At 38.0% G+C, this 27,824-nt stretch overlaps 1 protein-coding gene across 1 annotated transcript; it reads right to left on the bottom strand.

Moving 5' to 3' along the window:
• Positions 1–1,726: 1,726 nt before the first annotated feature.
• On the bottom strand, positions 1,727–21,572 carry baiap2l2a (BAR/IMD domain containing adaptor protein 2 like 2a). Its single transcript, XM_042504451.1, has 14 exons — positions 21,519–21,572; positions 21,018–21,093; positions 17,891–17,977; positions 13,004–13,065; positions 12,859–12,930; positions 12,573–12,653; positions 12,335–12,466; positions 10,058–10,156; positions 8,947–9,016; positions 7,685–7,868; positions 6,909–6,974; positions 5,107–5,266; positions 2,252–2,292; positions 1,727–1,808 (listed from the first exon to the last, which is right to left on the bottom strand). Exons 1-14 carry the CDS (start codon positions 21,570–21,572, stop codon positions 1,727–1,729), a joined length of 1,266 nt encoding a protein of 421 aa, XP_042360385.1.
• Between the last annotated feature and the right edge of the window lie 6,252 nt (positions 21,573–27,824).

The raw sequence follows: 27,824 nt of genomic DNA, 5'->3' as shown, positions 1-27,824 counted from the left end.
TATTATAGATCCCTTTTATCTTCATGCCTTTAGTAAATTATGCCACCTGCTGATAAAATGAAACACATTGGTTAAAATAATTACATGATGCTGTAAAGACAGTATTACATTATCCATGAATGTGTTGCATTTTTCATCACATTTCTGCCTCAGACTTTTTATCCTATTTTTTTTTTACAAGTTATTTCAGTATCTGCCAGAGGTTACATCTCTTTTTAACAAGCCATTTTCCAAAGTAAATTATAAATGCAATTAATATTTATTAATGGGCTTAATCCAGCAGAATGTGCAGAGAAAAATGGTAGAGATGCAATACAATGGCAATAAAAACCTAAAACATAAAAAAGATGATTTATTATGCATCCATCCCTGAGTTATAAATGACATAAATCTCTCAGCACTCCTAAAATCATCTGTCAGCCCTGCAGCCCGAAGAAAATGTTGGCATTGTACTTTTCTACAAATTACAAATACATTACATTTTCATGTTTCATACACATTGTAAGGTGGATGGCACCTCACGTATGCAAAGCTGCTCTCAATAAATCTGCACTTTTAAACATATTTTCTTAAAAAACCTATAAAATCAATCAAGTTTTGGTCTTCTTTGTGAATCGAGCACTCTGACTGGCTGTTTAATGCTATGATGTCATCGCTAAAATAAGAAATGACCCTCTCTGTTGTAGCTACACATAGAAGTAAAACCCACATTGTAGAAATGGAGTCAAACATTTTCTAAAACTGCAGACCACTACTCGAGACCAACAAACAACAAAAGCGATTGTGATTTAGCAAACCATTGCTGTTTCACAAGCATTTATAAGGCACCACATGTGGGTGATTTTTAGCGACCTGTCACTGTTGTTCCAGCTGCTTTAAATGCTCCAGACGAGGGTCTTTTTAGGACCTGTCACTGATTTTCCAACAGGGATGTTACAAAAAAAGTGTTTTTTTTTTAAATACCAGGATATGGCTGCATTTCAAGCCAAGATAAGACAAAAAGTGAGTATTTTAAGCATGTTTGTGCCTAAATCCAACCACATGTTAACCACAACATTGTTGAAACATAAAGTTTTAACACATCTTCTACGTAATGTACAAATTTCACTTATCGATGGTTTGCAGAAACCATGCAGATACAATGCCAACATTTTTTCTGGCACCTGGGTTGCAACTGTACACTATATACACACCAAACAATAATCATTTATTTCCAAATGAAAATCCAAAGTAAGAAGTCATTCACAGGTCATCTCTCATCAAAATTACTGCGTCAATAAAGCAAACGTTTTAGAGAAGGAATGACTGAGGAACGGTCAAGAACAGTGCAAATTAGCTTGTTACATAAACACATTTGTACAGCAGTGATTCATTTTTACAACTTTACAAATCACAAAAATAGAGCCAATTAAGAAAAGGTTAATGCCATTATAGCCTACAAGAAAACATGTTGGCGGTTTACCGAAATCTTAAAATCTACAGTCCTTGTGTGAACCCATGATATATGAAATATGGATACTTTTTTGTCCTATTTTTCCCACTTTGTGTGCATCTATGCAGAAGGACACTATGGCAAACAGAGTGTATGACAAATGCCAGTTGACAAAACAGCCTCCATTCAAGGTCCACCTCCTCCCTTTAGACCACATACTATATTTTCTGCTATTTCTAAGGCCAAGAATGAGCTGTCAAGCTCAACAAAAGCATTTGTTTCTGGGTTGAGATGTCATCTGCGATAAAGACGAGGGGCCGATCTGTCATTGGTGGACGTGGGCCTCAGCTTAACGGTGGCAAACGGGTTGGTACCCCTTTGAAATAAAAAAAAGGGAGAGAGGAAAATAGATATTGGAGGAAGAGACAGAGAAACAGTGGAGGAAAGCAATATCAGAAAATAACATCTTTGAGCCTAACAGCGAAGGTTATAACAAGAAAGATGAGAACAGCGTTTCAAACTCTACAAGCATCATCTAGCAAACTGTTCACCTGAAGTGAGAGTGATAGTGAGGGTGATAGTCACAGTTTCCTCAAATGGCCATAGATGAAATGGTTTCAGTACTAAACTGCACTTCAAACTCTAATGGAAGCAAAGCAATTCTGTGCAATTTAGATCATGGCCCTCGTCTGTTGTTCTCTCACTTAATGGCTTCATGATATACTTCAAAAATGTCATTAGTTTCTGCAGAAGAGAACACGAGTGCCATTTAAACATTTTTATAACCTGAGAGAGAGAGACACAGGTACGCTCGCTTACCTCGGGAAGAGTTCTGGTGGCGATCCCTGTAGTTTTGATCTCTGTTGAAAAAGAAATGTGAGTAAGGTACGGGTGAGTGAGGGCCTAAACTGCAAAGTGTGGACACATGCACTAATGGAGGCTCAGCAAGCACCGGCCCTCGACCCCTCGACCCCTCGCCCTTCTGCTTTCAGTCGGTCCTCCCACAAGCTGCTCACTGATGTGAGCTCCAGAGTGTGTCCAGCTGACACACTGCTAAATCATACTTTTACAGCAGAGATGGATGAGGGAGCAGCAACAACAGAGATCATGCCAAAACGTCAAGGAAACCAATGCACCAATGTTAATGACCAAATATTTGTGTTCATTTTGAGTTACTGAAAATAAAATATCTCACTTAGTGTCCCTTAAAGGAAGACTTCACCCGCCCAAAATGATAGTTTGTATATCAGTTACTCGTCCCAGGTTATGTTGAGTTCATGAAGAAAACTGAAAAATTCAGTGAACACAGACCCCAAAAAATCCCAAAGTTCCTTGATAAATTGCAGTCATAGGGCTTCGAGTTTAACAACAGCAAAACTTCCAAAACAGACCGCCCTCTGACAGAAAGTGAAACTTATTTATGCTCTCTATACAGCCAAACCCCATTGTCAAAAATGATAATTTTACTTTGCTGAACACAAGAGCTGCTGGTCTACCGCTGCATTTGTTTGAGTTATCTGTGTTGTAAGAGTTTACCAGTCACACAATAACACAAACAACCGAACTTATTAAGGCAGCAGTAGACCAGCAGCTCACGTGTTCGCCGAGGAAAAATTACTAGTTTTTTTCCAATGCAGTCTGATTTTAAAGAGAATGCATGGATAAGTGTTACTTTCCATTAAGTTTCCTGTCAGAAAGGGCTGTCTGCTTGGGAACCACTGAGTGTAAAACTGGATATATGAGACTGGGATAAAATTTCATGAGTTGTGGTGTGAGAGTCAGTTTTGCTGTTATTAAATGCGAACCTTAATTCATCAGAAATTTTGTTTTGGATTCTTTGTCCACAGTGGAGGCATGCAAGAAAATTCACATTTTGTCAAGAATTCAACAAAACACGAGATGAACGTTTCATATAGAAATATCGTTTCCTTTAAATATACCAACTATTTTTGGAGTATTACTGTAAAATGATTTTCTTTAGGAAACAAAATACCATAGGTCCAGTTATGGACTTAAACTGTCTGCATGTCCTTGACAGAGACAGAAACTATTCAAACAACTGTGTGCTTGAATTACCCTTCAAAGAATAGACTATGACAGTATTCTCACACTGCAGCACCTTAAAGGTTACGCACAAGACCTATTTAGTCACGAGGACTTCAAGTAGGTCTTGAGTTTAGAAGTCTAAAGTTACAGCATGCCCAAACAAGAGCACACACTCACACACACTCACACACACATGCACACAACCTCGTCGCCCATACACCATCAGCAGCTGGAGCTTCCTCCCTGCATCCACCAGAAAGACGGGTGTGGCGCCATAGAGAACAGCACCCTGCCGCAGTGCCCCTGCTGGACAGACTGGCAAATACCATCAAAGGTTTACACATCACATCTCCAAACCCCCTGACCGCTTATTTCTGGGATACGTTCACATTCTGTGTCCAATTTTATCATTTTGTTATTTTATTAAGTTAGTCTGTACTTATAAAACCTATTGCATGTCTGATTAGAGAGGGATTACTCCTTAGGTGTTTTTCCTGACACTCATTCCATTTCCATTTATTTATTATTTTCATTTTTTTATCATTTATTTATTTCCTGTTTTATTTTGTTACTCACCTCTCCTCTCGTTTCAGATACTCACTTCCTGCCCTAGCTCTGTGATTATCTGCCCCGTCCTGAACTGTTTCACCTGTTTCCAATTATCTGCCGCCTCCCATGTGTATTCAGTCAGTGTGATCCTTGCTCCCTGTGTCAGTTTGTCTTTCTACCTTATGTCAAACATCCCAGTATTTTTCCTGGTGTTGTGTGTGGACCATTGTTGGACCAGCTGTCTGACAAAAAGGTAAAACGGTGAAAATACTCTCAATATTGCATACAGACTTTTATAGGTGGGAATAATGTGCTGCTGACATGTCTACAGCAGTATATTGCTTAGCTGCTGTGTCAGACTCCAGCCTGCTTCTCCAAACTGTGGGTGTGCTGTTTGTGTGTAAAACACTGACTATATGAGAACCTCATACAGCCCCACGTTAAAAAAATGTAAACTCACTTTAATCTCTTTTTTCTTTCAAATTAACGTCACCTGACTAGACCATGTCAAACCCTTTGAAACCCGTAATGACATCAGTTTTCCTGTTCTACATTCAGACACTTTTCATATGCATGAAACCTAAGTAAATTGGTTTGATTTCTTTTGAAAACAAGGGCTAAAAAGGCAATGAGCAACCTAACAAAATATCTCACCAACTGCAAGAAATTAGGAAAAGGTGACACGAAAATGGCCCAAAAATTAGATAAAATAATAATATTAATAATAATAATAATAATAATAATTGTTATTATTATTATTATTAATTAATTTTATTATTAAAAAATAATAATTAAAGGGAGAATTTCCAGAAAAGTATATTTATAATTATTGTAATTATCATTATTTATTTGTTTTTTTCCCTTTTATGTATTTTTACCTCTTACCAGGTTTTTTTTTTTTCAGTTTTGTCTTTTATTGTGGTAAATCTCAGGTAGATTTTTTTTATTTACTTCCTCCTGTGTTTTTGGAAAAAATCAAGCCAATTAGTTCAGGTTTCAGAGAGTTAAGCCAATTAACTATTATTAAATTCATATTAATTCATCAATTTACAATCAGACAGACTGACTGTAAGCCTTACCATGCTTTCTGAGTTGGTCTCAGCCCTTCTGTCAGCAGTCGGTGTGACCGGTCGCCTCTCGTACTGTTGATTCGATGATGGAGGTGGTGGAGGCGGAGGGGGCGGGGCTCCACTGTGGCTGCTGCTTCCTGGTTGGTCAAGCAGGTTGCTCATGCTGCTACTGCTTCGTAGAGAAGGGCTACTGAAATTAGGGAAAAAAAACTTTAATTTTTTGTATATAATCTTTTTTTTTTTTTATTAGACACTTGAGCTTTAGTCTTTAAAAGTCTGTTGTCCATCATGCTTAAAGCAGATTACATTTGAACACAAGAATATTGAATACTGAAGCATGGGATTTCATGTCAAATTCATATGCTAAGCGGATCTGATCCACATTAACATTAACATTTTGGATATTTATCTGCGACGTGTGTCCGCAGTGACTGAGCGGAGTTTTAGTTTAAGCCCTCTTACTGGTTTTCCTCACAGCAATGGGTCACCCAAATATCTTAAATAGTTCATGTTATTATTCCAGGCCTACACTTCACGCTGACCCCTTTTTAAAAGTTTTGGGCCCATAAAACAATAAGGACAGCCTGAGGGAGCTGCAGAATTTACTCTGTACTTTGGACTGTGGGAGGTGAGAGATACAGACACGAGGCAGGATGAACGCAAACTGTGGGGAAATAATCAAACCTGCTTTCTCTGATAGCCAGTATACTCTTCACAGTATAAATAATCAAGTGGTTCTCTGTCAATGTTAGACTTTGGCTATTAAAGTAATAATTTGAGGTTGAAAAATATGCTTATCACTCTGGTAATTTCCTAAAGTCTACGCTTGTTGACTGGCGAGACTCCAGGAAATTACAGAGCTTTAGGGAGCTTTAGAGGTGCTGGTTGGAAGATTTTTGCTATCTCTGGCTGTTTTCTTTAGTTTCCAATCTTTATGCTAAACTGACCATCTGCTGACTGTATGACAAGCGTAACTTGCAGTCAAATGCTGGAAAATGTATTTTTTGTCATAATGTCTGGGATAAGACGATATGACAATGTTCCTAAAAGCCTGAAGTTAGCATGACATAATGTTAGTTTAACTTTAGGGCCTGCTTTAATATAATACACACTCGTACTGCGCTGCGCTCAAAAAATACATTAATACGTTAATACATCAATATTATTTTCTACTTTCTCTGAGTTAATTTTCAACCAATGTCAGTCCTAGTCACAAATATCAAATACTCATTCATTTTCAGAATTAAATGCCAGGTTTTTGCCATGATGCCTCTATAGTTTTTAGATGAAGAAACACAATAAAATGAATTATTTCCAATATACTACATGCATGGGATATGTTTTGCAGCAACATTGATTGTGACAGTGCACATTGTAGAAATAGCATGTATTTTCTCCATATGCCAAATATGGTAAATAATGACATCATCAGTTGAAAAATAGTAAAAATTACAATTTCTAAGGCTAAAAGCCCAGAATGACACCCAAAATAATAATACAATGCATGTTTTTATGCTCTGGTGGCTGTGAGATAAAAAAAAAAACAATAATGTAAGTTTAACTGTTGCATTTTTGCACTTCACAGTATGAATGCAAAAAAATTTGTTTACACGATGTATTTTAGATTTATTGTAGGAGCTGAGCTGGAAATTCCAAAATAAACAAAAATACACATCTTGTCAAAAATGTAGGCCATCTGCACTAACACAGCCAAATGATTAAAAAATGAATAATGAAAAGCATGTAAAATGAACAAACAGTCCCTAAGGGTTAACAGTCACATTTGCTGAATACATTTATTTGATGTTTACCCAGAGCTGCTGGTCTTTGGAGGATCATCCACAGCTTCCACATAGGAGGCTGGAAACCATCCCTGTCTGGAAACAAAAGAGCCGCAGAGTCAAGATGATGCAGTAAATTAGTCATGAAGAATGTTTACAGTGCATACAAAAATTAGCAAAGACAAAAAACAGCTCTTAACTCAGTTAATGGGTTTGTTGGTAGTGTTGTCATGGCGATATTGCCAGTCTTTTGCCCAGGTCTTTTTACCCATCTGATATATCTGATATTTATAATTTGGACTAATGTTGGTTATAAAATTAACTCGAAGAAAACAGAAAACCATATTAATGTCTAATATATTCTAAAATTTGATTTTGAAAAGTACATTTTGTGCACAGAGAGATACCAGTGTGTGAAATATTAAAGCAGGCCCTAAGGGGTTAAATACAGCCTGAAAGAGCTGTTGGTGTTGCTGTAGACTCTTAGTCTTGTATTATTATTTGTTATTTCTTAGTGCTTTTCTCTTTGTTCTTTAGGCCTTTACAGTGTTATTCTTCTTTTATTTTTTGCATTCATTTCCTTACAGTTTAACAATACACACTGTTATATTATTTTATTTTTTGTCTGTTCCTGGCTGCTCCTATCAGTTTTTCTCAAAAACGTATTCATCTTGGACAAAAGGACCCATGTCTCGAACATTAAATCTTAAAGTGTTTGTAAGCAGACGCACTGAGTTTGCAGGGAGACACATTTACATTAGATACAAACAGACAGCAAGACAGACACTCAGGCGAACATGTCTCACCGTGAGCTGCTGTCAGCGTGTCCATACAGCCAGCCGTTCCTGGACTGTTGAACCAGCACGGTGATCATCTCTCCCCGGCTGAAAGACAGCAGGGTGGGGTTGGAGCCACCCGGCTGGTGGGCCACCCGCGCCCTCATGGATCTTCCTCCCATAGAGCGAGAAATGCTTCCCTGGGGAGACGGGGCTGGAGAGATGACAAATGAAACACTTAGGTGTTGAGAAAACATCGTGTTAAAGCACCAGTTTGATGATAAACCAGCTTTGATTGCAGAGAGGGATCTCTGGTGAAATGATTAATTAAAAAATATAAGCGGTTAGGATTTATTTCTTTAATTATGGCCCTGGAATTCATAACTCAGAGGGTTAGCAGACTGCTAAATATCTTACTCTGTGCGTAATTATTTTTGGGTGGCAGGGGATGCAAGTCATTGAATTATACCACAGAGGGTGGCATTGTTTTTCTGTCTGGTGGAGTCGGGCCAACAAGCCTGCTGCATGTTTCAGAGGGGAAAAGTGGAATATAAGAAGAAGAACTATTTAATATTCTGGAGATTGTTTATGCTCTTTTTTATACATCTTCACTTTATCTATTTTTACTCTAGATAAGCACGCCAAGTAATTAGACAGACTTTCAGCTCAGAAACGTACAAATGATGAGGTATGAAAATGTGTGATGGGCAAAATTATGAGAGAGAGAGAGAGAAACAGAGATAAAAGGCTTAAAAAGTGATAAAGCCGGTGGTGGAGTGAAGGCAGAATGATGTGCAGGCGGAGGCATTATGGGCTGCAAATGATGAATATCAAAGAAATACTTTTGGGGAAAACATAACATGAAAAATGTGATACAGAGGCAGTAATGAACGTATTTTCAGGGGGACACATCCCCCCTAAATATGTAAAGACAAAAATTTGCTAAATGACTGGCAACCATGCACCGCTGTCTGAAATTATCATTAGCAAATGTAATCATAATCATGATAAACCTCATAATTACCATTATTATTAAAACTGGTCCTCATATCACGTGTGCTGCAGTTCTGCGTTTGGTTGTTGTAAGTGGCATTAGTATATCCCACTGCTCGGTTTCACTTCCAACATGTCACATACCAATGCTTAATCAGCTGCCTCAAAATGTTCTGGCAGAGGACCCCAAAACCCTACATTTCACGTGTCTCCCCCAATTTTAAAATAAAACCTACACCCATGCAATAAATTCATATCTTAACTCAAAATAAATACAGATTTTTGGAAAAAAGCCTCACCTCTTGATGGTATGTTGCCAAGGGGCAGCTCCTCTCTGCTCCTTTTCACCTCCTCCTCCTTCATCCCCACCTGTACGACCAAGACAATAACCACATGCACAGGTACAACTTGACTTTCACTCATCTGCAATGTTAATATATCATGTAAACACCAGAAAATAGTGCGGCAAAATTCATATCTGAACAAATGAATAAAAGCAGCATGTGTTTTATATACTCTGTGTTACAGTAAGTAACGTATATAATCTGTAAACTGTAGAAGCACAGCTAAATCTGCAGCAGCTCACAGGTTTCTCTCTGTTATAAGCAAAATATAAATCCCACAACAAACCAAAACAAACACAGAATCCATGTTAATCCTGCGATTGTTATTACAGTAGGATGTGGGATCTGTGCGGTTCTCTGGCACGTCACCTCCCAGTGAGGACTGAAACTGACAGGGTTTATCTCAGAGCTGTCTGTTGTTTACTTGAATGGTAATTTACCATCCTGCATACAAAGAACTGTATGCTTTCAGCTGGTGAATTATCCCAACATGTGTTAATCCCAACGTTTTGACATTTAGAGCCGTGCTAAATTTAGACTCAAATAATATATAAGGTTCAGATTTTGAGTAAAATTAGTGTTTGGATAGAAAAACATTTACAGCTGTATCACAATCACTTATTGAATTTTTTAATGCCCGAAAATATGTGATCTTCCTCCCTCTATTTCAGCTACAGGTGAAATCCTTCTCAGCAAATTAAATCAGGCTTCAACCAGCAGAGGGCGCCATAGTACCAAAAATATCACTGCAATAACTCACTAGTTTCCTTGTTTGTGTACAAGTGACCATTTCTTGCTGCAGACAACACCCCAACACAATATGTTTTCAGATGTAATATCTGTTTTATGAATTCAGACACTTTAAAACTGAATTGTAAAAGTTTTGATCGGTTCAAACTCTGTTATCCATCAGAAGATATTTGAGCTTCCCTCATTTTATTCCCCTCAGACAAGATTAAACATCACTCCAGTAGCATACTCTCTGAGTTTTCAAAGATTCAAATGCAACACAGCTCCGGCCCGGCTTTAATAATTCAGCAAACACGACTGATTTCTTTCAACTCACCGAGTTCTCCACAGAAGTGGGTCGTCTGGCCTCGGGTCCTCTGGTGGCATCGGCCTCCTCCGTCCAGGCGGCAGCTCTCTGCTGGAGTGAACCTCCTGTCTGCCACACACATGTAGAAATTAAGAATTTAGAAGAAACTCTCCACATGTGTTAAAGCAGCTTATTTTATTGCTCATTCAGCAAAAAAAAGCCTCATATGGATGTTTATGTAAACAGTTATTATCCTCACATGATAAACAGCAGCCTGCTACATTTATGGTCAAATATGAGTACTGCTGTTGCTGTTGCCATAAAAACACTTTTACTGTGTCATTTCTATTAGACTGATACATTTTTTTGTGTTTATGAGATACAAAACGGATCTTGTCAAACAGATTGAAGCTGCAGGATCAAATTAAGACAATGCAAATGCAATACGAATAAAAAGATACTGACTTTATGCTCACTTCAGGCTAAAAAATGCATCACAACTGCCTGGAGGCGTACTGAGGCACCTACAGTTGGACAGTCTTTATGACTGTTTATCGATGTAAAAAACTAAATCGTGCCACCAAGATGAAAATATAGAGCTTTTTAAATCTAGCAAAAATTAAGTAAACATTATGACAGTCACTCGAGGTTTGGGGTCAAAAACTTTTGAGCATCAAACAGTTAATTTCCTGCAGTCATGTTAATTTTTATGCATCAATTCTTGCCTTTTCTGCATCAGCTTAAGGCCCACACATATCAGACCGACATCAAAGAACTAGCAACAATAAAAGCCCCCCTGTTGTGTCACCTCACGTTGCCATGTCTCGGTCAAAAAGTTGCGCTCAGCATATACCAGCAAGGAAATGCCGGGCCGAAATCATCAAATACGCCATTGCTGCTGCATGGCGTCAGCCTGAAACTACCGGTGACAATATGATAAAAGGCACTGGAAGGTCCAAACAGGGGAACAGGTGTGGTGGATCGGTCCAACACACCCCAGACTTTCACCCAGGAGCCTGATGTTTGCTTCCCACATGAATATAGAGCAGCAAAAGCTGGCATGAGGCATTGGTTGCAGCATCCCAGAATGTCAACAGCAGATAGCAGGACACCTAGAGTGTCATACGACTGTTGGACGACTTGGAATGAAAACCTGCTGACACATCGGAAATATTTAGGGAGACATGCACCCTGCACCCCTTCAAAAATCTACACCCATGTTTACTTGGTAAGTTTTTCTTATCTTTTTAATTACGCGTTTTATCTCATAAGTTTGACTTCTACCTAAGATATTTTATATTCATATTGACTACCTTTTCATCTTTTTTTTCTTTTTTTTAGGTGGAAATGGCCTTGTTGCCTCTAAATGAATTGTTTTTCTTTGGTATTCATCTGGCAAAGACTTGATTTAAACAGCGGGATGCACAGTGTGGTGCAGTAAATGGTTTGCATTCCTCTCTTCATGTTGGGGCAGTGTAAGATGTTATCAGGTCATATCTATTGGAATATGCCTTATATTTACAATTTTATCTCCAGATGATTTATTAAAAATCCTCTGGTGAAGTTAAGAAGCAGTTTAGTATTAAATATTATGGTTGGAGAGCTGAATGTGGCCCTCTGGCTGATATTTAGCTCATTAGAGGTGTCAGGTCAGTGCTCCTGAACCTGGTCCGGTCTCAGGGGAGTTTGTGACAGCCTCATTATGAATCATGGAAAGGTGTTTTCACTGGGTTAGTAGAGTGGTGTTGTAAAAAGCGAGCTGGGAGTCCAGAGTTCAAACAAATGACCTGTTTCTGCTGGAGAAACTAAACGTGGATGTGAAGCTGCTGTTCTGCGTTTGACCTTCGTTACTATAAAGGAAGGGGGTCGATAAAGTCTCACATAATCATTACACATCACTGTGAATTTTAGGTGTTTACCAGGGTTACTGTTTATTTTTTTTGGTTAGTTAAATATTTTTTGTCTAGTTTATCTTGCTTTTTTTTTAAAAAAAAGAGAAAAAAATGATAATAAAACATGGTAGATATTCAAGTTTGGATGTATGGTGTGGGCGTATGCATATATGTTTAGTCAATTATAGTATAGATTAAAATTAATAAGGAAGCTGGTTAATTAAAATTCAGTGACTTAAGGTTAAAAATGTTTGTATTTCTCACTTCTTTTTGAATATGTAAACCATGTCATCGTGTTTGACCATTATTTTGCTTTATGTTTTTCAGTGTCTGTTGTCAAATCCCATCTGGCACCTGTAGTCACTCAGCCAAAACAAACCGCAAAATACTGAAATGTTATTTTTGAGTTGCTTACCTTATACATGAGGTGGGCAAAGGCTTGTATGAGGCCACAGTGTTTCTCAGACAGGAAGCGGTATCGCCTCTCCTCTTCCTTCAGAGCCTCGCTGTGGCTCTCCCTGAGGAACTGCATATACTCGCTACAGTCCTGAGGAAACATAATAACCAGCACATATACCAAATATACTGTATAAGGACACTCTTATAGACACTGGTGCTGAACTTTTTGCTCCAGCGTTCAGAAATAGAGAAACCTGATTGGCTCCTCTCCTCAGCTGTCTCTCCAGAGCCACCGCCTGGTTGTGGACTTCCATCTCGTAGTGCCTCCTGCTGCCCTGCATGACAGAGAATGAATACGACTTAATGAGCGATATCAATGTATTAATTTATCAGATAACTCACTCTAGGGCCTCGCAGTATTCCCATGATACCCTGCAGTTATTAATTTCATTCCAGGAGATCATTATGAGATAACAGCTTGTCATTCTGTCTGAGTCCCTTTGACTTTGCTGCAGTGACCTTGCGTTGCCCCTCACTCACTGATATGTAATCTTGGTCCAGTCTGATGTTACTGTCCATCTCCTGGAGGACCTCTGTGCTGAACCAGCGGAACTGCAAGGACACAAAATTATATGAAAAACTTGATCAAATGGAGACTGAAAAGTAGTGACAAATTGTAACTTACGGCTCCCTCCAGCTCCACAGTGAGTCTTCTTTGGTTCTCGGAGATCTGAATCAGGACATCACCTGAAAGACAAGTGCGTTATGTTATATATAAGTGATGTTGAAAGGCTTTCAGTATTACGTTGTATTACGTCCCTGAGACCCAATTCCAAGTCTGACAGGTTTATGTACAAAACCATAGTCTGTATCTAAAGTCTGTGTACAAAGCATTTTATAAATGTCACATTTTGAATTGAGTATATCGTCTAGTATCCATCAAGTAAATCAGATGTGATGTATTATTGTAATATGTGATAATCCATAAAATAATGTATAAATGTATTTGTTCAAGAATTTAAGAAAAATGCCTATGGTCTTTCTTTCTGAGGAGAGATTTTTATGTTTTTCTCTCACATTTTGAGACTATAAACAAAGCAAGATTTGTCATTTTGGACATGTGTAGATGGCCCGCAAACAACAGAATAGGATGATTTCTACTGCCTTCCTAAATTACTTATAAGTGGCCCCATGTAACGTTCCTGCTGTCGTCTTTAATGTTATGAGTTCAGATACAAAACTACCTGGATATATTCAGGCAACAAAACTACTAGTTAGTGTTAGGTCCTATTGTGATTGAAATGTTGTCTTCAATAAATGGTGTAAGGCCAAAATGTTATAAAATAAAAAACATTGACTTCAAGAAGTGAATCTCCTGGGTGAAAGTCCTGTGTTTGTTTGACAGCAGAAGTTGCAACATAGAACTAAAGGAATGTTGGGGATTTGGGCGACTTTAATGGGCCTAAAATTACAAGGTTATTGTCTATCAGTCCTCTGGGACCTCTGTGCCGCCTTACCAACACACTCAGTCCATTACCAGTTTATGGCGTTACACAGAGCTTTAGAGAGCCGCGGATGGTGGTGGAAGGGCAGGCGGAGTAGAATCATGGACAGTGTAATAGCATCCAAAACACAAGATTTACTCTGTGATTCTGTAATGCTGTCTTGTAATGCTGCTGTTTCTACATGATTTCAACACAGATTTGTTTTTCAAAATATAGCATAATTGGGGAAAATAATAGGGTGTGTCCCCTTGACCTGTTGAGTTTTATTGTTTCCTCAGATTTTAATGTGTCAGCAACACAGAAGCGCACCTTGCAACATCACAGATAAATTACTGAAAACCAATAAAATGAAGTTATATGACGTAATCTTTTCCCTATATGTTCATTTCTATTTATTAATTAACTGACGACCTCAAAACTAACAAAATCTGAGACTTTATCTCCAAAACAAACATAGGCCAACACTCCACACACACACACACGCACACACACACACACACACACATCTAACATGAAAATGCTCACAGACGCTTTTGTGGCTCACAACAAAGAAACAGATAGTTTTGGAAACTGGACGTCTCTGCCGTCAGCATTTGGTTTCAGTTGGCTGTTCTGTTGCTACTGGCAACCACCACTGATGCAGTTTCATGACAGACAAAATAAATGTATCTTCTCCTTAAACAACCTTGTTGGAGCACAGACGACATACAGCTGACTATTATGCAATCCCTCCTAAAACTGCTTTCACATTCTGTCTTAAAACCGACACTTCTCAAATCCTCAAAGACTGGATAAAAATATTCAGCCCGCTGCTCGATGAAAAAGATTTTTTAACCTGTTGCTAAAGTTGCAACTCTCTTTCCTGCTCTAGTTAGAAAGACAGTTAGTTTACTAACTTGTAACTGGTAACTAGTTGCATGTAACTTGTAATTAAATTTCAAAATAAATGTAACTGTAATCAGTTACAGTTACTGATGGGAAGTGTGTAATTAAATTACAGTTACTAAACAAAATGTGAATGATTACAAAGGGGTTACATATGAAAAAAATATATTTTCATTTTAGGCCATATGTTGAATAAAGCATTTATTCTGTTGCTGTACATCTTTTTGTCATGCAGGTTTGCCTTTTTGGCATATTTTTGGACACTGCGGGTCAGCAAAGCCTATGAGACGAGTGCAACACTTATGCAGGTCTTTAGGTCTTTTCAGCTTTATTACCCTGTTGAAAAAACAAGTTAGATGAGTATTTCAAAAGTAATCAAATGCAGTAAGTTACATTAATTTGATGAAGTAATAAATTTATCTTGATCTTTTTGAATTTGTCTTGATCTTTTTGTCATTTTTTGTTGTTGACCCTATTGTATATTGCTTGCATCAGAGTACTGTAATTTATGGTATTATTTGTAATTTATTGTCTTACCTGCAGTGTGGTGTTTCTATGAGCCCATTTGGTTTTCTAACATCTCTGGCACTCAGATTTTTTCTGTATTCTTTTTTACCCGTTTTCTGTTATTGATTTTAATTTATTAAATAAATGAAACTAAATGAAATAATTTAAAAAACTAGGTAACTTATTATATTTTTAACAGGCTTAATAGTAATCTGTAACCTATTATATTCCCAAAATTGCGTAAGAGGTCCCAATTTTGGCCTATAGCGTATCTGTAGTTCGCCGCACCTGTTGGGTAACGTAAGCAGCCTCCAGCCAATCAGAGCAACAGTCGCGCGCAGGTGGGAGTTCATAAAAAAGTAGCGACCACGCAGCTGCAGCACGCATCCAAACAGGAAGCGATGAAAAAGTGCACACAGCGCCACGGGAAATGCAAATATTGGGAAGCCAAATGCCAAGCGGACGAAGTTTGTTGCACACGGAGAGTAAGTTTGGATTTGGGCTTCGCTCGCGAGCGCAGGAGGAGAGGAAGAGGAGTGACGCGGAGCTGCTCCGTTTTCGTTGGGCAGGTAGGTGCTGGCGGTTGTCCCAGTTAGCTTGAAGTTATTAAAGTATTCGGCTTTTCCATCACAATAACGTCCCTAAAAGAGTCGCAGTGGAGGAGAGAGCAAGTTTGAATGCCGTCTTTAAAAACAACATTTTTTGCCCAGTATCGCACTACTTTTGTGTATGTTTACCTGAGGAATCATTGCTTCCTTTGGGGGACTATTTATGTGTCACTGGTGTTCAGTACTTTGCTGCTTTCTTACTAATTAACTAATTTGGCAGCTGATGGATACTTTTATTAACTGTTAGGGGCTGTTTGGCGCATTTTACTCGCCTTTCATTCATAATTTTTTGAAGATTTTGGCTTGGTTCATATATATTCTTGGCAAGATTGTGTATATTTGTTTGATCTAGGAATTTTCAGCTCAGCTCCTACTATGAGTCTAAAATACACAGGGTAAGCACAGTTGTTACATTCGTACTGTTGGCATATCCCAGGCTGCAATAATTTTAAAAAAAAACAAAAAAACAACATTGTACTTAGCATGTAGTTTATTGAAAATAATCCTTTTTTGCAGTTTTTTTTCTTCTAAAATGTAGTGGCATCATGATAAAAACCTGGCATTTAAAGGGTTAATATTTTGAAGATTAATGAATATTTTATATTTATGATTTGGACAGATGTTGATTAAAAAAATGAACTCAATGAAAGTACGAAATCATATTTATGTATAATATTTTAGAAAGCCTGATTTTGAAAAGTGCATTTTTGTTTTGCACAGAGCAGTACGAGTGTGTATAATATTAAAACAGTCCCTGAGGGTTAATCCAGTTCCCTTGTTGGCCTATACTTTTTAAAGGCATTTTGACCATATATATATTTTGGTGATATGTATGACGCATGGGCGAATTTAATTTTTCGTGGATTAGCAATCACCCATATTGAGTTAGTTGGCAAAGCATAAGGATGGCAATCAATATACAGTATATGTGGTTTTAAATGTTAACATGACAAATCACATTAATTATTTCCTTTTTTAAACTTCAAATTAAGGAAAAACTTTGTCAACATCTGTTGTTATCTGACAAAGTGTTTATTCTGTTTATTTTCACCTCAGTCATTTTTACTGCAGCAACATTTATCTAGCGGACTAAAAAAAGCTTTTAATATTCTAATAGGTCACTTAAATTATAATTTCTCTTTGCAATATTAACAATTTGTTTATAAAAGAGTTAGTTGTACACAATGACCTCTATTGAAATGTTGCTTAAATATAAATACAGCAGGGCAGAGAAGAGACCTTAACATCTAATATAAATCTTTCCAAAGCAGTTTGAATATCAGATTTTTTTCATGCCACAACATCATATACTTTCAAAACTGGGTCGTTGCCAAAGTCTGTGCTAATATCAGGTGAGCTTGAGGTCGCCCTGTAACATCTTATCGTAAGGAATGACTGTTGAACTTAGTTTAATTTGACTTGTCGCTATTCTGGATGGATTTGTTTGCAGTAAGAGTAGACTAATGAGCCAGTTTGGACAATATCTTCAACTCCAGCCACTAAACCTAACATGACTCCTCTAAAGAGCGACTGGGTTAAGTGAGCGGAGCACGGCCGGCTGCCTGTCATCGTTTATTATTTATGTTGCCTGCTGGCATCTGATACCTACACCAGTGCCAACACTTCCTGGCTCAAACTCACAGCAAAACAGAAAAAACATATACTATGTTGCAATCTACCTCCGAACTGTCGTCATAAATCTGATGAGACACTTCTGCCATGTTTTTGACTTGTTTTTAGTCATTATAAACACTCACTGTTATACTGTGAAATACATTAATTTACTAACTCATAAAGGTATACACAAATCAAAGAGTTTGTCAATCATTGACAACCCTCACGCACTGGTTCTTAGTCATTTGGAAAGGAGTAATAAAGTGCTGCTGGAGTGTAAACTTTGGTCTTCCTGACACAGAGGGACACTGTTTGATCAGTTTAATAAATGACTATAAACAGATCAAAGACAAAGCTCTCATCCTGGATTGTAGAAATACTTTCTTTGTGTTTCCATTCATAAATCATGAGATTGCACAAGCCGGCTGCACATGAACGCGTGTTCACACCTACCTAGGGAGTGTGAGGATATGGTGCGCAGAGCCTTCTCTCCAATCTTTGAAAGTGCACTGAAGTAGGCCTCACTCGTCACAGCCAGAGCTGAAACACAAACACGGCGGTAATTTGAAATGCAAATGTATTTGGTACAATTTATTTCCCTGGCATAGCACTGCAGAAGGAGGTAAACAGAGCCATAAATTATAAAAATAGGAAGTGATTTAGTAATTAAAATTTCCATATGTACTAATATCTCTCTGCATCATTTGCAATGTAAACAACGTGATCACAATGAAACTACGTATTTCTTGACCATGAAATCTGACTTCCTCTCATAGCTCTGTGTGCATTTTGTCCACATGCTTTTGATACTACAGTATACTATGTTATTTCTACTTTATTTAAAGGTTTAATGTGTGGGATTGAAGGGGACATATTAAAAAAATGGAATCAAATGTTATAAGTAGGTTTTCTTTAGTGTCTAATACCCTGATATGAGAATTATTGTGCTTTTGTGACCTTAGAAAGAGCTGTTTATATCCTAGTCCTTATCCATGGGGATCGCTCCATTGCATCGTCATATTTCTACAGTAGCTCAGAACATGCAAAGCAAAATTTGGCTCCAGGTAAGGCCATTAGCATTTTTGCATTGGCCACCAGTGTTTTCTTTATTTAAAATATTTTCACTGCTTTATCACTCAATGACTCATGTCAGTCATTTGCAACTGGAAAATGTAGCCGTTGTATCGCTCTCTCCAGCCTATTTTGCTGCATAACTTGTCACATTTAAAAGGGTTAGATCGGATTCACCAAAGTCACACAATAACACAAACTAACTGATCGAGGCAGCGGTAGACCAGCAGCTCCTGGGTTCAGCAGGCTAAAGTTATAGTTTTCCTAAATGGAGCATTGTGTAATAAATAATAAACTGAAACCATTGACACCTTCTCGGTCACAGAGGGCTGTGTGTGAAGAAGTAAAGCTGTGAAACTATTCTCAATATTCAATTTAGGTGGGAATTTTAAATTTATTTTACTGCTGCCCCCATCCACAGTAGTACATTACCTGTTTCTCCAAACTGGGGGTGTGCTGACCGCCATCTAGTGTGGAAAAGTACCTCATACAACCCCACTTCAAGAGATCCAAACTATCCCTTTAAACCCCCCTTTTTCTCAACTTCAGCCTTTCCCGAGTTACTGCCGTTTGTCTTTGAGTAGTATTTAGTCAAACAGGGTCAAATCTTCAGCTGCTGCTGCTTCAGTACCTTGAGCACAGCATGAGATCCCCGAGTGCAGGCGCTCTGATCTTTTAGACAGACGTGAGCGGGCATTAACTGGATTTACTGCAGGTGAGACAGTTGGAGCTTCAACCAGCACTAACTATTCAAACACACACTCCCCCAGGGTGTGAGGGGGAGTAAATTGTGCAAACCCATGTTTAGTGCCTTTTTAACAATGGATAGAAAGAGTGTGAGCAGCATCCACAAAATACCGGAAAAATAGATTATTTTAAATGTAAAGTGTTGAGTTGCAAATATTTTAATTGTTTAGTTTATAAATGGCAGAAAATTGGAAGAAACGCTTATCGCAATTTTTCAGAGCCAAGAAGAACATCCTCAGATTGGGTCTTTTATCCAGCCAGTCAAAAACCAAGAGTCTCTTCAATTACTGTCAAAAATGGCAAAGAAAAGTGGCAAAGTCTTTCATTAAAGCAGTTGTAAGCAGCAAGTGTTTGTCATTTTTTGCAAGAAAAATGACTGAAATCTGTTATCAAAGTAGTTGGCAATTAACTTTTTTTCAATCGACTATTCTATTGATGCAGCTTCTCCCTGTAATAGGGCTGAAATAATTAAACACTCTTGTGATGCGTTCGTCCTTGGCCTTGGCTCATTATTGCTCTACCCTGAAAACACAAAGAGAACTTACAGCAGCTGTGCAGGTGGCAGCGGGAGACTAAATAATCTGTGTTTTATGTCTGCAGGGCATTTGGCGCAGTGGTGCTACTATGAATCAGCTGCTGATGATGTAGCGTTACTGCTCCTGCATATATTAAACAAACACCTATAATGTAATATAATGTGTAAAAACACCACCGTGCAAAACTGCATCTGTAATTTCTTTTGTATGTCAGCCTTTCAAAGGCCTTTCACATTTAATGCCCTGAACAGGGATTAGAGGTGATTATGATGTGGATAATTAAGACATAAAATAAAGACGCAGTTACTGTGCATTCAGATTCAAATTAAAAGTTTAATCCTCACCTCTTCGTTAGAGGATTTAAAGGAACCATGTGTGAAATTTAGGGGGATTTAGTGGCATCTAGTGTTGAGGATTGCAGATTGCAACCTTCTTAGTATTCCTTCTGTGTTTATTGGGTTTATCAGGGGTTTTTTTTCTTCCAGGAGCTGAATTATCTGTAGAGGTCTCTTCCTCTCCAAAAAAAAGGATCAGGTGATTAAAATTGGTAAAAAAAAACAACATTGAATTAAACAGTATCACATCACAAATTGGTAGCTAGCAGACAGACAGCCACCAGTTTTTACACAGAGATCACGTTATAGGGCCCGTATTTACACAACCTTTGCATTTTTACACAGAACCAAACAGCAGCGGCATCATGCTGCACCGGTGTGTGATTTTAGACAGCATGCTGGCATCACAGAAGCAAAAGTAGCAAAGCCGGCCTGTATAATGACATATAATATGCGCTTCGACAGTGCTTCATAAACACTAACAGTCATTACTATGTAATGTATGAATATAACATGTATTATATTCTATTCCATTTCTGCCAATATATCTCCTTAAATCCCACACACTGGAGTTTTAGACAAAATGTAGTCACATATAGAACATAGAAATAAGTTCAGGGCTACACCCTAAATCCCTGCCTCTGTGAAGGGAAATCAGTTACTGTGGAGCCTTGTTTGTGTGGTGGCAATATAGTCATAACAGCCACTGCAGGTCTTAGTTACAGCTCCATAATCAAGGCAATAACAGCACCAGGATATTCCCAAAGGATACGGACTTTGGAATTAGGTCTGGTGAAGTAGACAACTCCTGTATTCATGTAGAGCCATTCTAGTTTGCTTACTTTATAGCACTTATAAAGGCGGTGGGATATTTTTTTCCGTCTGTCTTACCCTGGAAAGCTTGGACGTAACTGTTTCCCAGTGAGACCAGTTTCTGTAGGCTTGGGTTGAAGTCATCCATCAAGCTCTGTTTGGGAAACACAGACACACATACACCACAGTTTGTTTTATTTTAGAAGTCAGAGAAACTTTAAGACTCACCTAAAGGAAAATCCATAAGATCCATCTTTAATTCAGTCTGTATTTATGAGCAAAAACTCTCAACGCCGGAGCACAGACAAGGTAATACTCAAGAAAATACTCCTTGAGTTTGAAACTGGCTTTGTGCATTCACATCATGTTCACTTGGCATAAATTACATTCAAAAGTTTAACTGAGCTTCACTCCTCAGTAACCAATGAAAGTCTCTTTATTCTGCAGAACATGTTTCTAGAAGAAAGAAATCACAACAGAGGACAGGACACTCGTGGTTATCCATCGCATTCGTCTGCCTCACAGTAACAGGTAAGTTTGTTGTCTAACTTGAGCTCACTCAAAGTATCTGTTACTTACCGAGTAAATCCCCAACGTGGAGCGATGCAGCTGATCACTACTCATCCCCGACATGTTCGTATCCAGAATAGTGTAGCTGTCAGTGAAACCTCAAAAGAGTCTGCGGGTCTTAAATCATCCAGCAAAGCCTCTGTGAGAGAGGAGTTAATAGAATTGAATAAGACGTGGAGTTGAAGAGAGGAGGCAGCGTGTTAGTGTGCTGGAAACTGACACCGCTGTGGCCTGAGAAAGACTGGAGTAAATAATTAAACATGGCTCAGCCATAAAACACACTGACACATGCTGTAAACCCTGACTGTCGGGCGTGTGTGTGTGTGTGTGTGTGTGTGTGTGTGTGTGTGTGTGTGTGTCTGTGTGTGTGTGTGTCTGTGTCTGTGTCTGTGTCTGTGTCTGTGTGTGTGTGCGTGTGTGTGTGTGTGTGTGTGAGGTAGTGTATGTACTGGCCACAATTTATGTTTTATTCAAGACTATAACAGATCTTTTTTTCACTCTGTGGTTCATTATATGTAAAACTTTTAGAAAGGGGTTATCGATATATACTTCAATTTTTAAGAAAGACTAAATAATTTCATAAAACAAATTGGTGCTGCAGTTTTTTGCAAACGTTACTCAAACAGGAGCAAATGTTGTATTTTTAAGGAGCGGGTTAATATACATTGCAGACATTCATTTAAGTGTTTTGGGCCACAATTGTTCTTTAGCTAAGCAAGATAGATAGATAGATAGATATACTTTATTGATCTCAAAACTGAGAAATTGGGAAGAGTGAGAGCAGATGAACGTTACTGGAAAAGTAGGCTGCCTGGCAACAAAAGTACACACTAACGTACTGCTGCACATTGCGTTGTACTCTTATTATAAACGTTAAAGTTGCAGTTATTTAATACTGCTTTGTTTTTCTCAGGTCACCACTCTTTCTATGAGGCATTTTTTTCAGTTTTTACAGCAATCTCTGGTGTTCTCTCACAACCTCCAGTAGGGCTTGGCGACGTGGGCTTAAAATTGTATAGCGATATTTTAGACTGTATCTCGATGAACATATATAGCTTATATTTTTTCAAATCTCCTCAAAAGCACTTCAGTAATACTAGAACTGAGAGGCAGAATCAAACATTATTTTTATTTATTTCTTTAACAAACCCCCCCCTTTGGTGGGACAATATTATAGGAATGACTGTTGGTACTTTGAAAAAAATATCAGCTCAATTCCATTTTTGATCAGAAATCATTAGTAATGTAGATATAATGACAGAGTAAGTAAAGGCAATTATTAAAACAAGTAGAGCTGTCTGATAAATTGAGAAAAATACATCATTTTATTGTAATGCAACTTTTAATATCAGGAAAAAAACAACATTTATTCCATATTACAATATAACAATGTCCAATATCTAAGACGATGTATAGTCTCATATCTTGATACGATATAATATCTTTATATTGGCCAGCTCTACCCTACAGCAAAAACCCTCTTCTTTCCCCAGTGTGGTGCCATTTCTTTCCAATACTTTAAGGCCCTTTGATCGTCCCTGTGGTCTCTCAGTGAAGAGCTGTTATAAGAGATCTTCAGATATCTGTAAAGGTCAACCTGCATGGCCGGTCTTCTCTTTTGAACTGAAAAGTGCAGCGAGTAGTGACAAAAATTTAGAGGTTCACAACCAAAAGCTACTTTTGGAGCCTTCATGCTCAACACAAAAATGGTAATTACATTGTTTTCTGGGGTGCAAAGCCTGCACTGGTGACACTACGGTGATCATAAACATCTGACTTTTGTTGAACAGGTAATACTTGTTAGAAGATTCACTGAATTGTTGCTTTTGGTCTTTTTGTGGGATTTCTTGCTGGAAAATACAGAATATCACCAGCCTTATCCTTTGATATCTGTTCTTCAAACACTGTGTGTACACCCAAAGATGTTTCAGTGTGTCCAACCTGATTTTCAATAAGTTGTTGTGCATGAAAAGTAGTTTTGCTATGGAGACCGAAGAGCCTAAAAATAACTTACAACTATAGCAACTATAATTTCCTCTTTTTCTTTAGAAGTCCTTTTCTAAGCTAATGGAGAGCCACTAAATCAGAACAAGGCCTACTTGTATCTGTAATATCTCTATCTATAGTTACACTTTTTTGTACTAAAATGAATGAGACAAATTTGTGATTTTGGGCTGTGTAAAGGAAATTGACTTGAATGACTAAATATTAAAATATCACAAAGTGTACATGTAATTTGAGCATATTTTGAAATCTGTGATCCCAATCCTTTAATACAGTAATATCACTGTATTTCTCATTTTTGATTGGTTAATGCAGAATTCAGTGACATATGTGCTAAAAATCCTATAATCCTTATACTTTAATCACCGTAGATCAAAATCCAACTGACTGTACGGAGCAAACAGAATCAGCGGGCTTCCCACATTTTTTTCTGCAAAATACACAAATTTAATAAAACATTTATTGCATGTGTCTCGATCATTGGTAATCATTTTCTCTTTTGCAAAAGGCTCAGTATTTTGTCACTAAACCAGAAGGAAATTACTAAGAGAAAACACACTTCTTCCACCTATAACCCCCTGAAAAACAAAAAAAGACAGGAGAGAGAGTTGCTCTGTAATATTTGATCAAAACCCCAGATGAGAGAAGAGAAGTTATTGATTTCTTTTTTTACTTCAACCATCATATTTTGGCATTGGGCCTGTTGCTGAGCTGAAACGCAAACAGCCGTGAGCTGCAGTCGACCCACAGCTCTGATGGATTTATTATTCTCAAACCACAGATTTGTTCTTTGCGTGACATGTCACAGTCGGTGAACTCTCCGTGAACTCCTGGAGGAGACGAGCAGGTGTCACATGGATGATGTTTTTCTTTTGTGAATGAACGTAGGATGATGTGGTGAGAGACCTGGTTGTATTTTATCCTATCTGATGCACGTCTGCAGGGAAATCCAGACAGGAAGCAAAGATGTACACTGGGAAACATGCAGGTTAATTGTTTATAGTGTAATACATCACCGGCAGAGAGAGCGAGTGAGAGAGACTCGCACACTAGATGGCACCATAAACTAACTGGACACATGACTTGAATTTAAAACAGCGTCATAACACACTTATTTAATCTCTTTCTTGTTCTCTCGTTTCCTCTCTTTTCTTCATAAAGTAATAACTTTGGTTCAATATTTCATGTGTTAGTGCAAACACTCCCTCTGCACACTAACACTTTGTTACATAAGAATCTGACATATATAAATAATTTAGCGCAAATATTGAGTATTGATCGTAACATATGAAATATTATCTAATCATCAGTGGTGGAGGAGGTCGCTGAGCCCTTTGAAACCTGAGCAGATTGGATTTCTTTCAAAAGCAAGCTACAAAAAAATGTGTAAAAGGTGACAAGGAAATGATCTGAAAATTAGCTGGTGATAATTAGATATTTTCAAAAAAAATATCTAATTATCATTGTCCAGACAACTATATTAAATTATTCTTTTGATTATATATTTAAAATAATCTTCCAGGAAAAAAATAGAAAAATTATATTTTTCAGCACTTTTTTAGGTTATTTGGTTGCTTTTGTTTGCAAGTTTGTTTTTTCCTTTTTTGTGCTTATTTTTATATGATTTTCTTGTAACTTCCAACTTATTTCTTGCTAAGTTTTGGGCCATATCTTTTAAAGTTGTTTGTAACCATCTCCCCATGCATTTGAAAGAAACCAAGCCGGTTTGCTCAGGTTTCAAAGAGTTTAACAAGTCATTAAATCAATCAGCAGATACTTCAGAGGATGTATAAAATGCAACAGAAAATAGAAAAAAACAACACTGACTTTCAAAACAATGACACTAAAAAGCTTTTGTATAAAAAATTGATTTCATTGCAAGAGTTCATCTTGTTTTCAGCTCAGTATCCATCTCCATAAAGACGTTAAGTCATTAATTTACAAAGACAAAGAATAGATTTCCAGTAACTGAGTAGTTCTGACCAAATCCCCAAGATTATGGATAAAACCTTTTGGGGAAAAAAGTGCATTAACGGAATGAAAAATTCCAAACAAAAGAAACTTTTAAAGCTCTGATATTTTTGCAGCACACAACAAAAAGGTCATGGGTGACTCAGATGATAAATCGAGCTCAGACTTGCTGGCCGCAGCGTCTCGCAGAGGCTTTCATAGACATAACAGATCAGCAGTGTATTTTCATCATTAACAGGGCAGCAGTGTCCACAATGCTTCACCCACACTGGCCTTTTTTAATGCACTCATACTCCCTATAATACAGCTCTGACTCAGTGGGCTGAAAATGCTGCAGTGTTGGAACATTTAGTTCCATGAAAAAAAATATATTATACTTAAATCCCCAAATGCTTTCCTGCACAGAGCCGGTGTTTACACCCTCATCATCCTAAAATTTAAAATAACAAACAAGCATTGCTACGATCATCATTAGGTGTAACATAGTGACAAGCACAAGGGGAAATGACTACAATAAGAACCCACACTACTGCTGCAAAGCTATTTACACCCCAAAATGCCACTAGTGACATTTAGTGTATGCACTGAATACAAATGTGTGGAGCTCAGACATCATTCTCACTTATGTGTGAGGAGTGATTGTTTTGTATTCACTTTTCCCAGCCTCTCGTCCCCGTCTCTACAGGAGTACTTAACAATCTACTTTACTATTCTAGTGTTCAGAGGAGACGCAGAGCTGGAGCTATTTTCTGCTGCAGACGTGTCTCACGCCGTCTCACTCACCCATCTAGCTTTCAGCACCTGCGACTTTGAGAAGTCTTAGCTTAAATCCCCCTTAATACTTGTGTGAGAATGCACATCACACACTCATTTTATACACACGGCTGAGGGGTTTTCTCACACCTGTCGTCGTGTGCGTGTGTTTAATGTTCCCTCTGTCACTCGGGCTCTGTCATTAATATATTTCTTAATTATATGCTTGTGTGTGTGTGTGTGTGTATGTGTGTGTACGCATAGGCATCACACTGAGATTAAAATGTATTTTTACTTGCAAGCATTAATGAAACTCGCTAATAATCTTGCCCTGCAACCCACACACACATAAACGCCCGCTAGGGCCATCATTCTGTCATCTGTGCTGGTGCGGAGCTGCTCCGTCGGGAGCCTTGAGGCTGATTCATGACCATCTACACATCGCATTATAGTAGGACTGTAATGTGTTGCTGAGCAGGAAAATATTAAGCCGAAGGGAGGAAAAAACAATTTCCTGATGTAACAGAGAATGTTATGCATGCAGGATACATCCAGTTTAGACCGCAACTGCACTGTAAGCTTGAGGAAAAGGAAAAGTCATAAAAGTGTAAAAGATTTAGTGGCATTTAGTGGTGAGGACTGCAGATTGCAACCAGCTGAAACTTCTCCCAGTTAGGATTACTATATTGTTTATTGTTCAAAAGGATTTTACCGATAGCCGAGTTATCAGCAGAGGTCTCTTCTTCTCCAAAACAAGCTAACCAGGTGATTAAAACCGCTAAAAATGCAGAATAAAGTAGTTTCACGTTACAAATCTCTGTTTCTGCTACACTGTTTGGCATGTCAGAGAAAGGTCACACCTGATAATGTGTGCTCATCACTTTTCTATGATAATTTAAGATCCAAACATTCAGGAGGTTTTTATGAGGAGCTGAACAGTAGAAGTGTCTTTCCCTCCAAATAAAATGGATGAGGTTGTTAATACTGGTAAAAACACTGACAAAAGCAGTTTACATTTTAAAAAATACGTGTTTTTTTCAACGCTGCTTTTCCCAGAGATGCTTCTAACTGCAGTGGCTGACGCAAAAACATGAATAGCCCTATCTGGAGCCGGTGCTCGGCTTATCCATGCCAATGGATAAACCTGCCAGTGCATTATGGCGATTTCCATAGAGGAGCTCCTGCACCCTATGTAGATATAAATAGCTCATTCTAAGGTAACAATAACACATAAATTTCATTTTCTGGTGATTAATACAATCAAGGAAACGTATTATATTATATTTCATTTTTTTGCTACCCCACTAAATGCATTCATGACTTTAAGCACATCCCACATCATCTGTTTGATAGAAAATCTGATGTTAAATGTTTGATATCTGTATCACCAGTCTTCAGTTTTAAAATGCATGGATTACAGTTGCTGGAAAAGTTTGCTCTAGGCTGCAGGAAAGAGACAAAATGTACGAAGAATGTGCTATAGTGTATGGATCTGTGTGTGTGTGTGTGTGTGTGTGTGTGTGTGTGTGTGTGTGTGTGTGTGTGTGTGTGTGTGTGTGTGTGTCTCTCTCTCTGTCTCTCTCTTCT

The sequence above is a fragment of the Plectropomus leopardus genome, chromosome 17 (genome assembly GCF_008729295.1).
Source record: "Plectropomus leopardus isolate mb chromosome 17, YSFRI_Pleo_2.0, whole genome shotgun sequence".
NCBI lineage: Eukaryota > Metazoa > Chordata > Actinopteri > Perciformes > Serranidae > Plectropomus > Plectropomus leopardus.
Note: the sequence above shows the minus strand (reverse complement) of the source record. Positions and strands in the feature narration are given on the sequence as shown.

Excerpts from the sequence above, each read along its gene's own strand:
- baiap2l2a (XM_042504451.1), bottom strand. The coding sequence starts at position 21,572 with ATGTCGGGGATGAGTAGTGATCAGCTGCATCGCTCCACGTTGGGGATT. Across the intron at positions 10,157-12,334 it reads TTGCCCACCTCATGTATAAG|ACAGGAGGTTCACTCCAGCA; the intron begins GTAAGCAACTCA and ends TGTGTGTGGCAG. Across the intron at positions 5,267-6,908 it reads CCAAAGACCAGCAGCTCTGG|TAGCAGCATGAGCAACCTGC; the intron begins GTAAACATCAAA and ends TCTACGAAGCAG.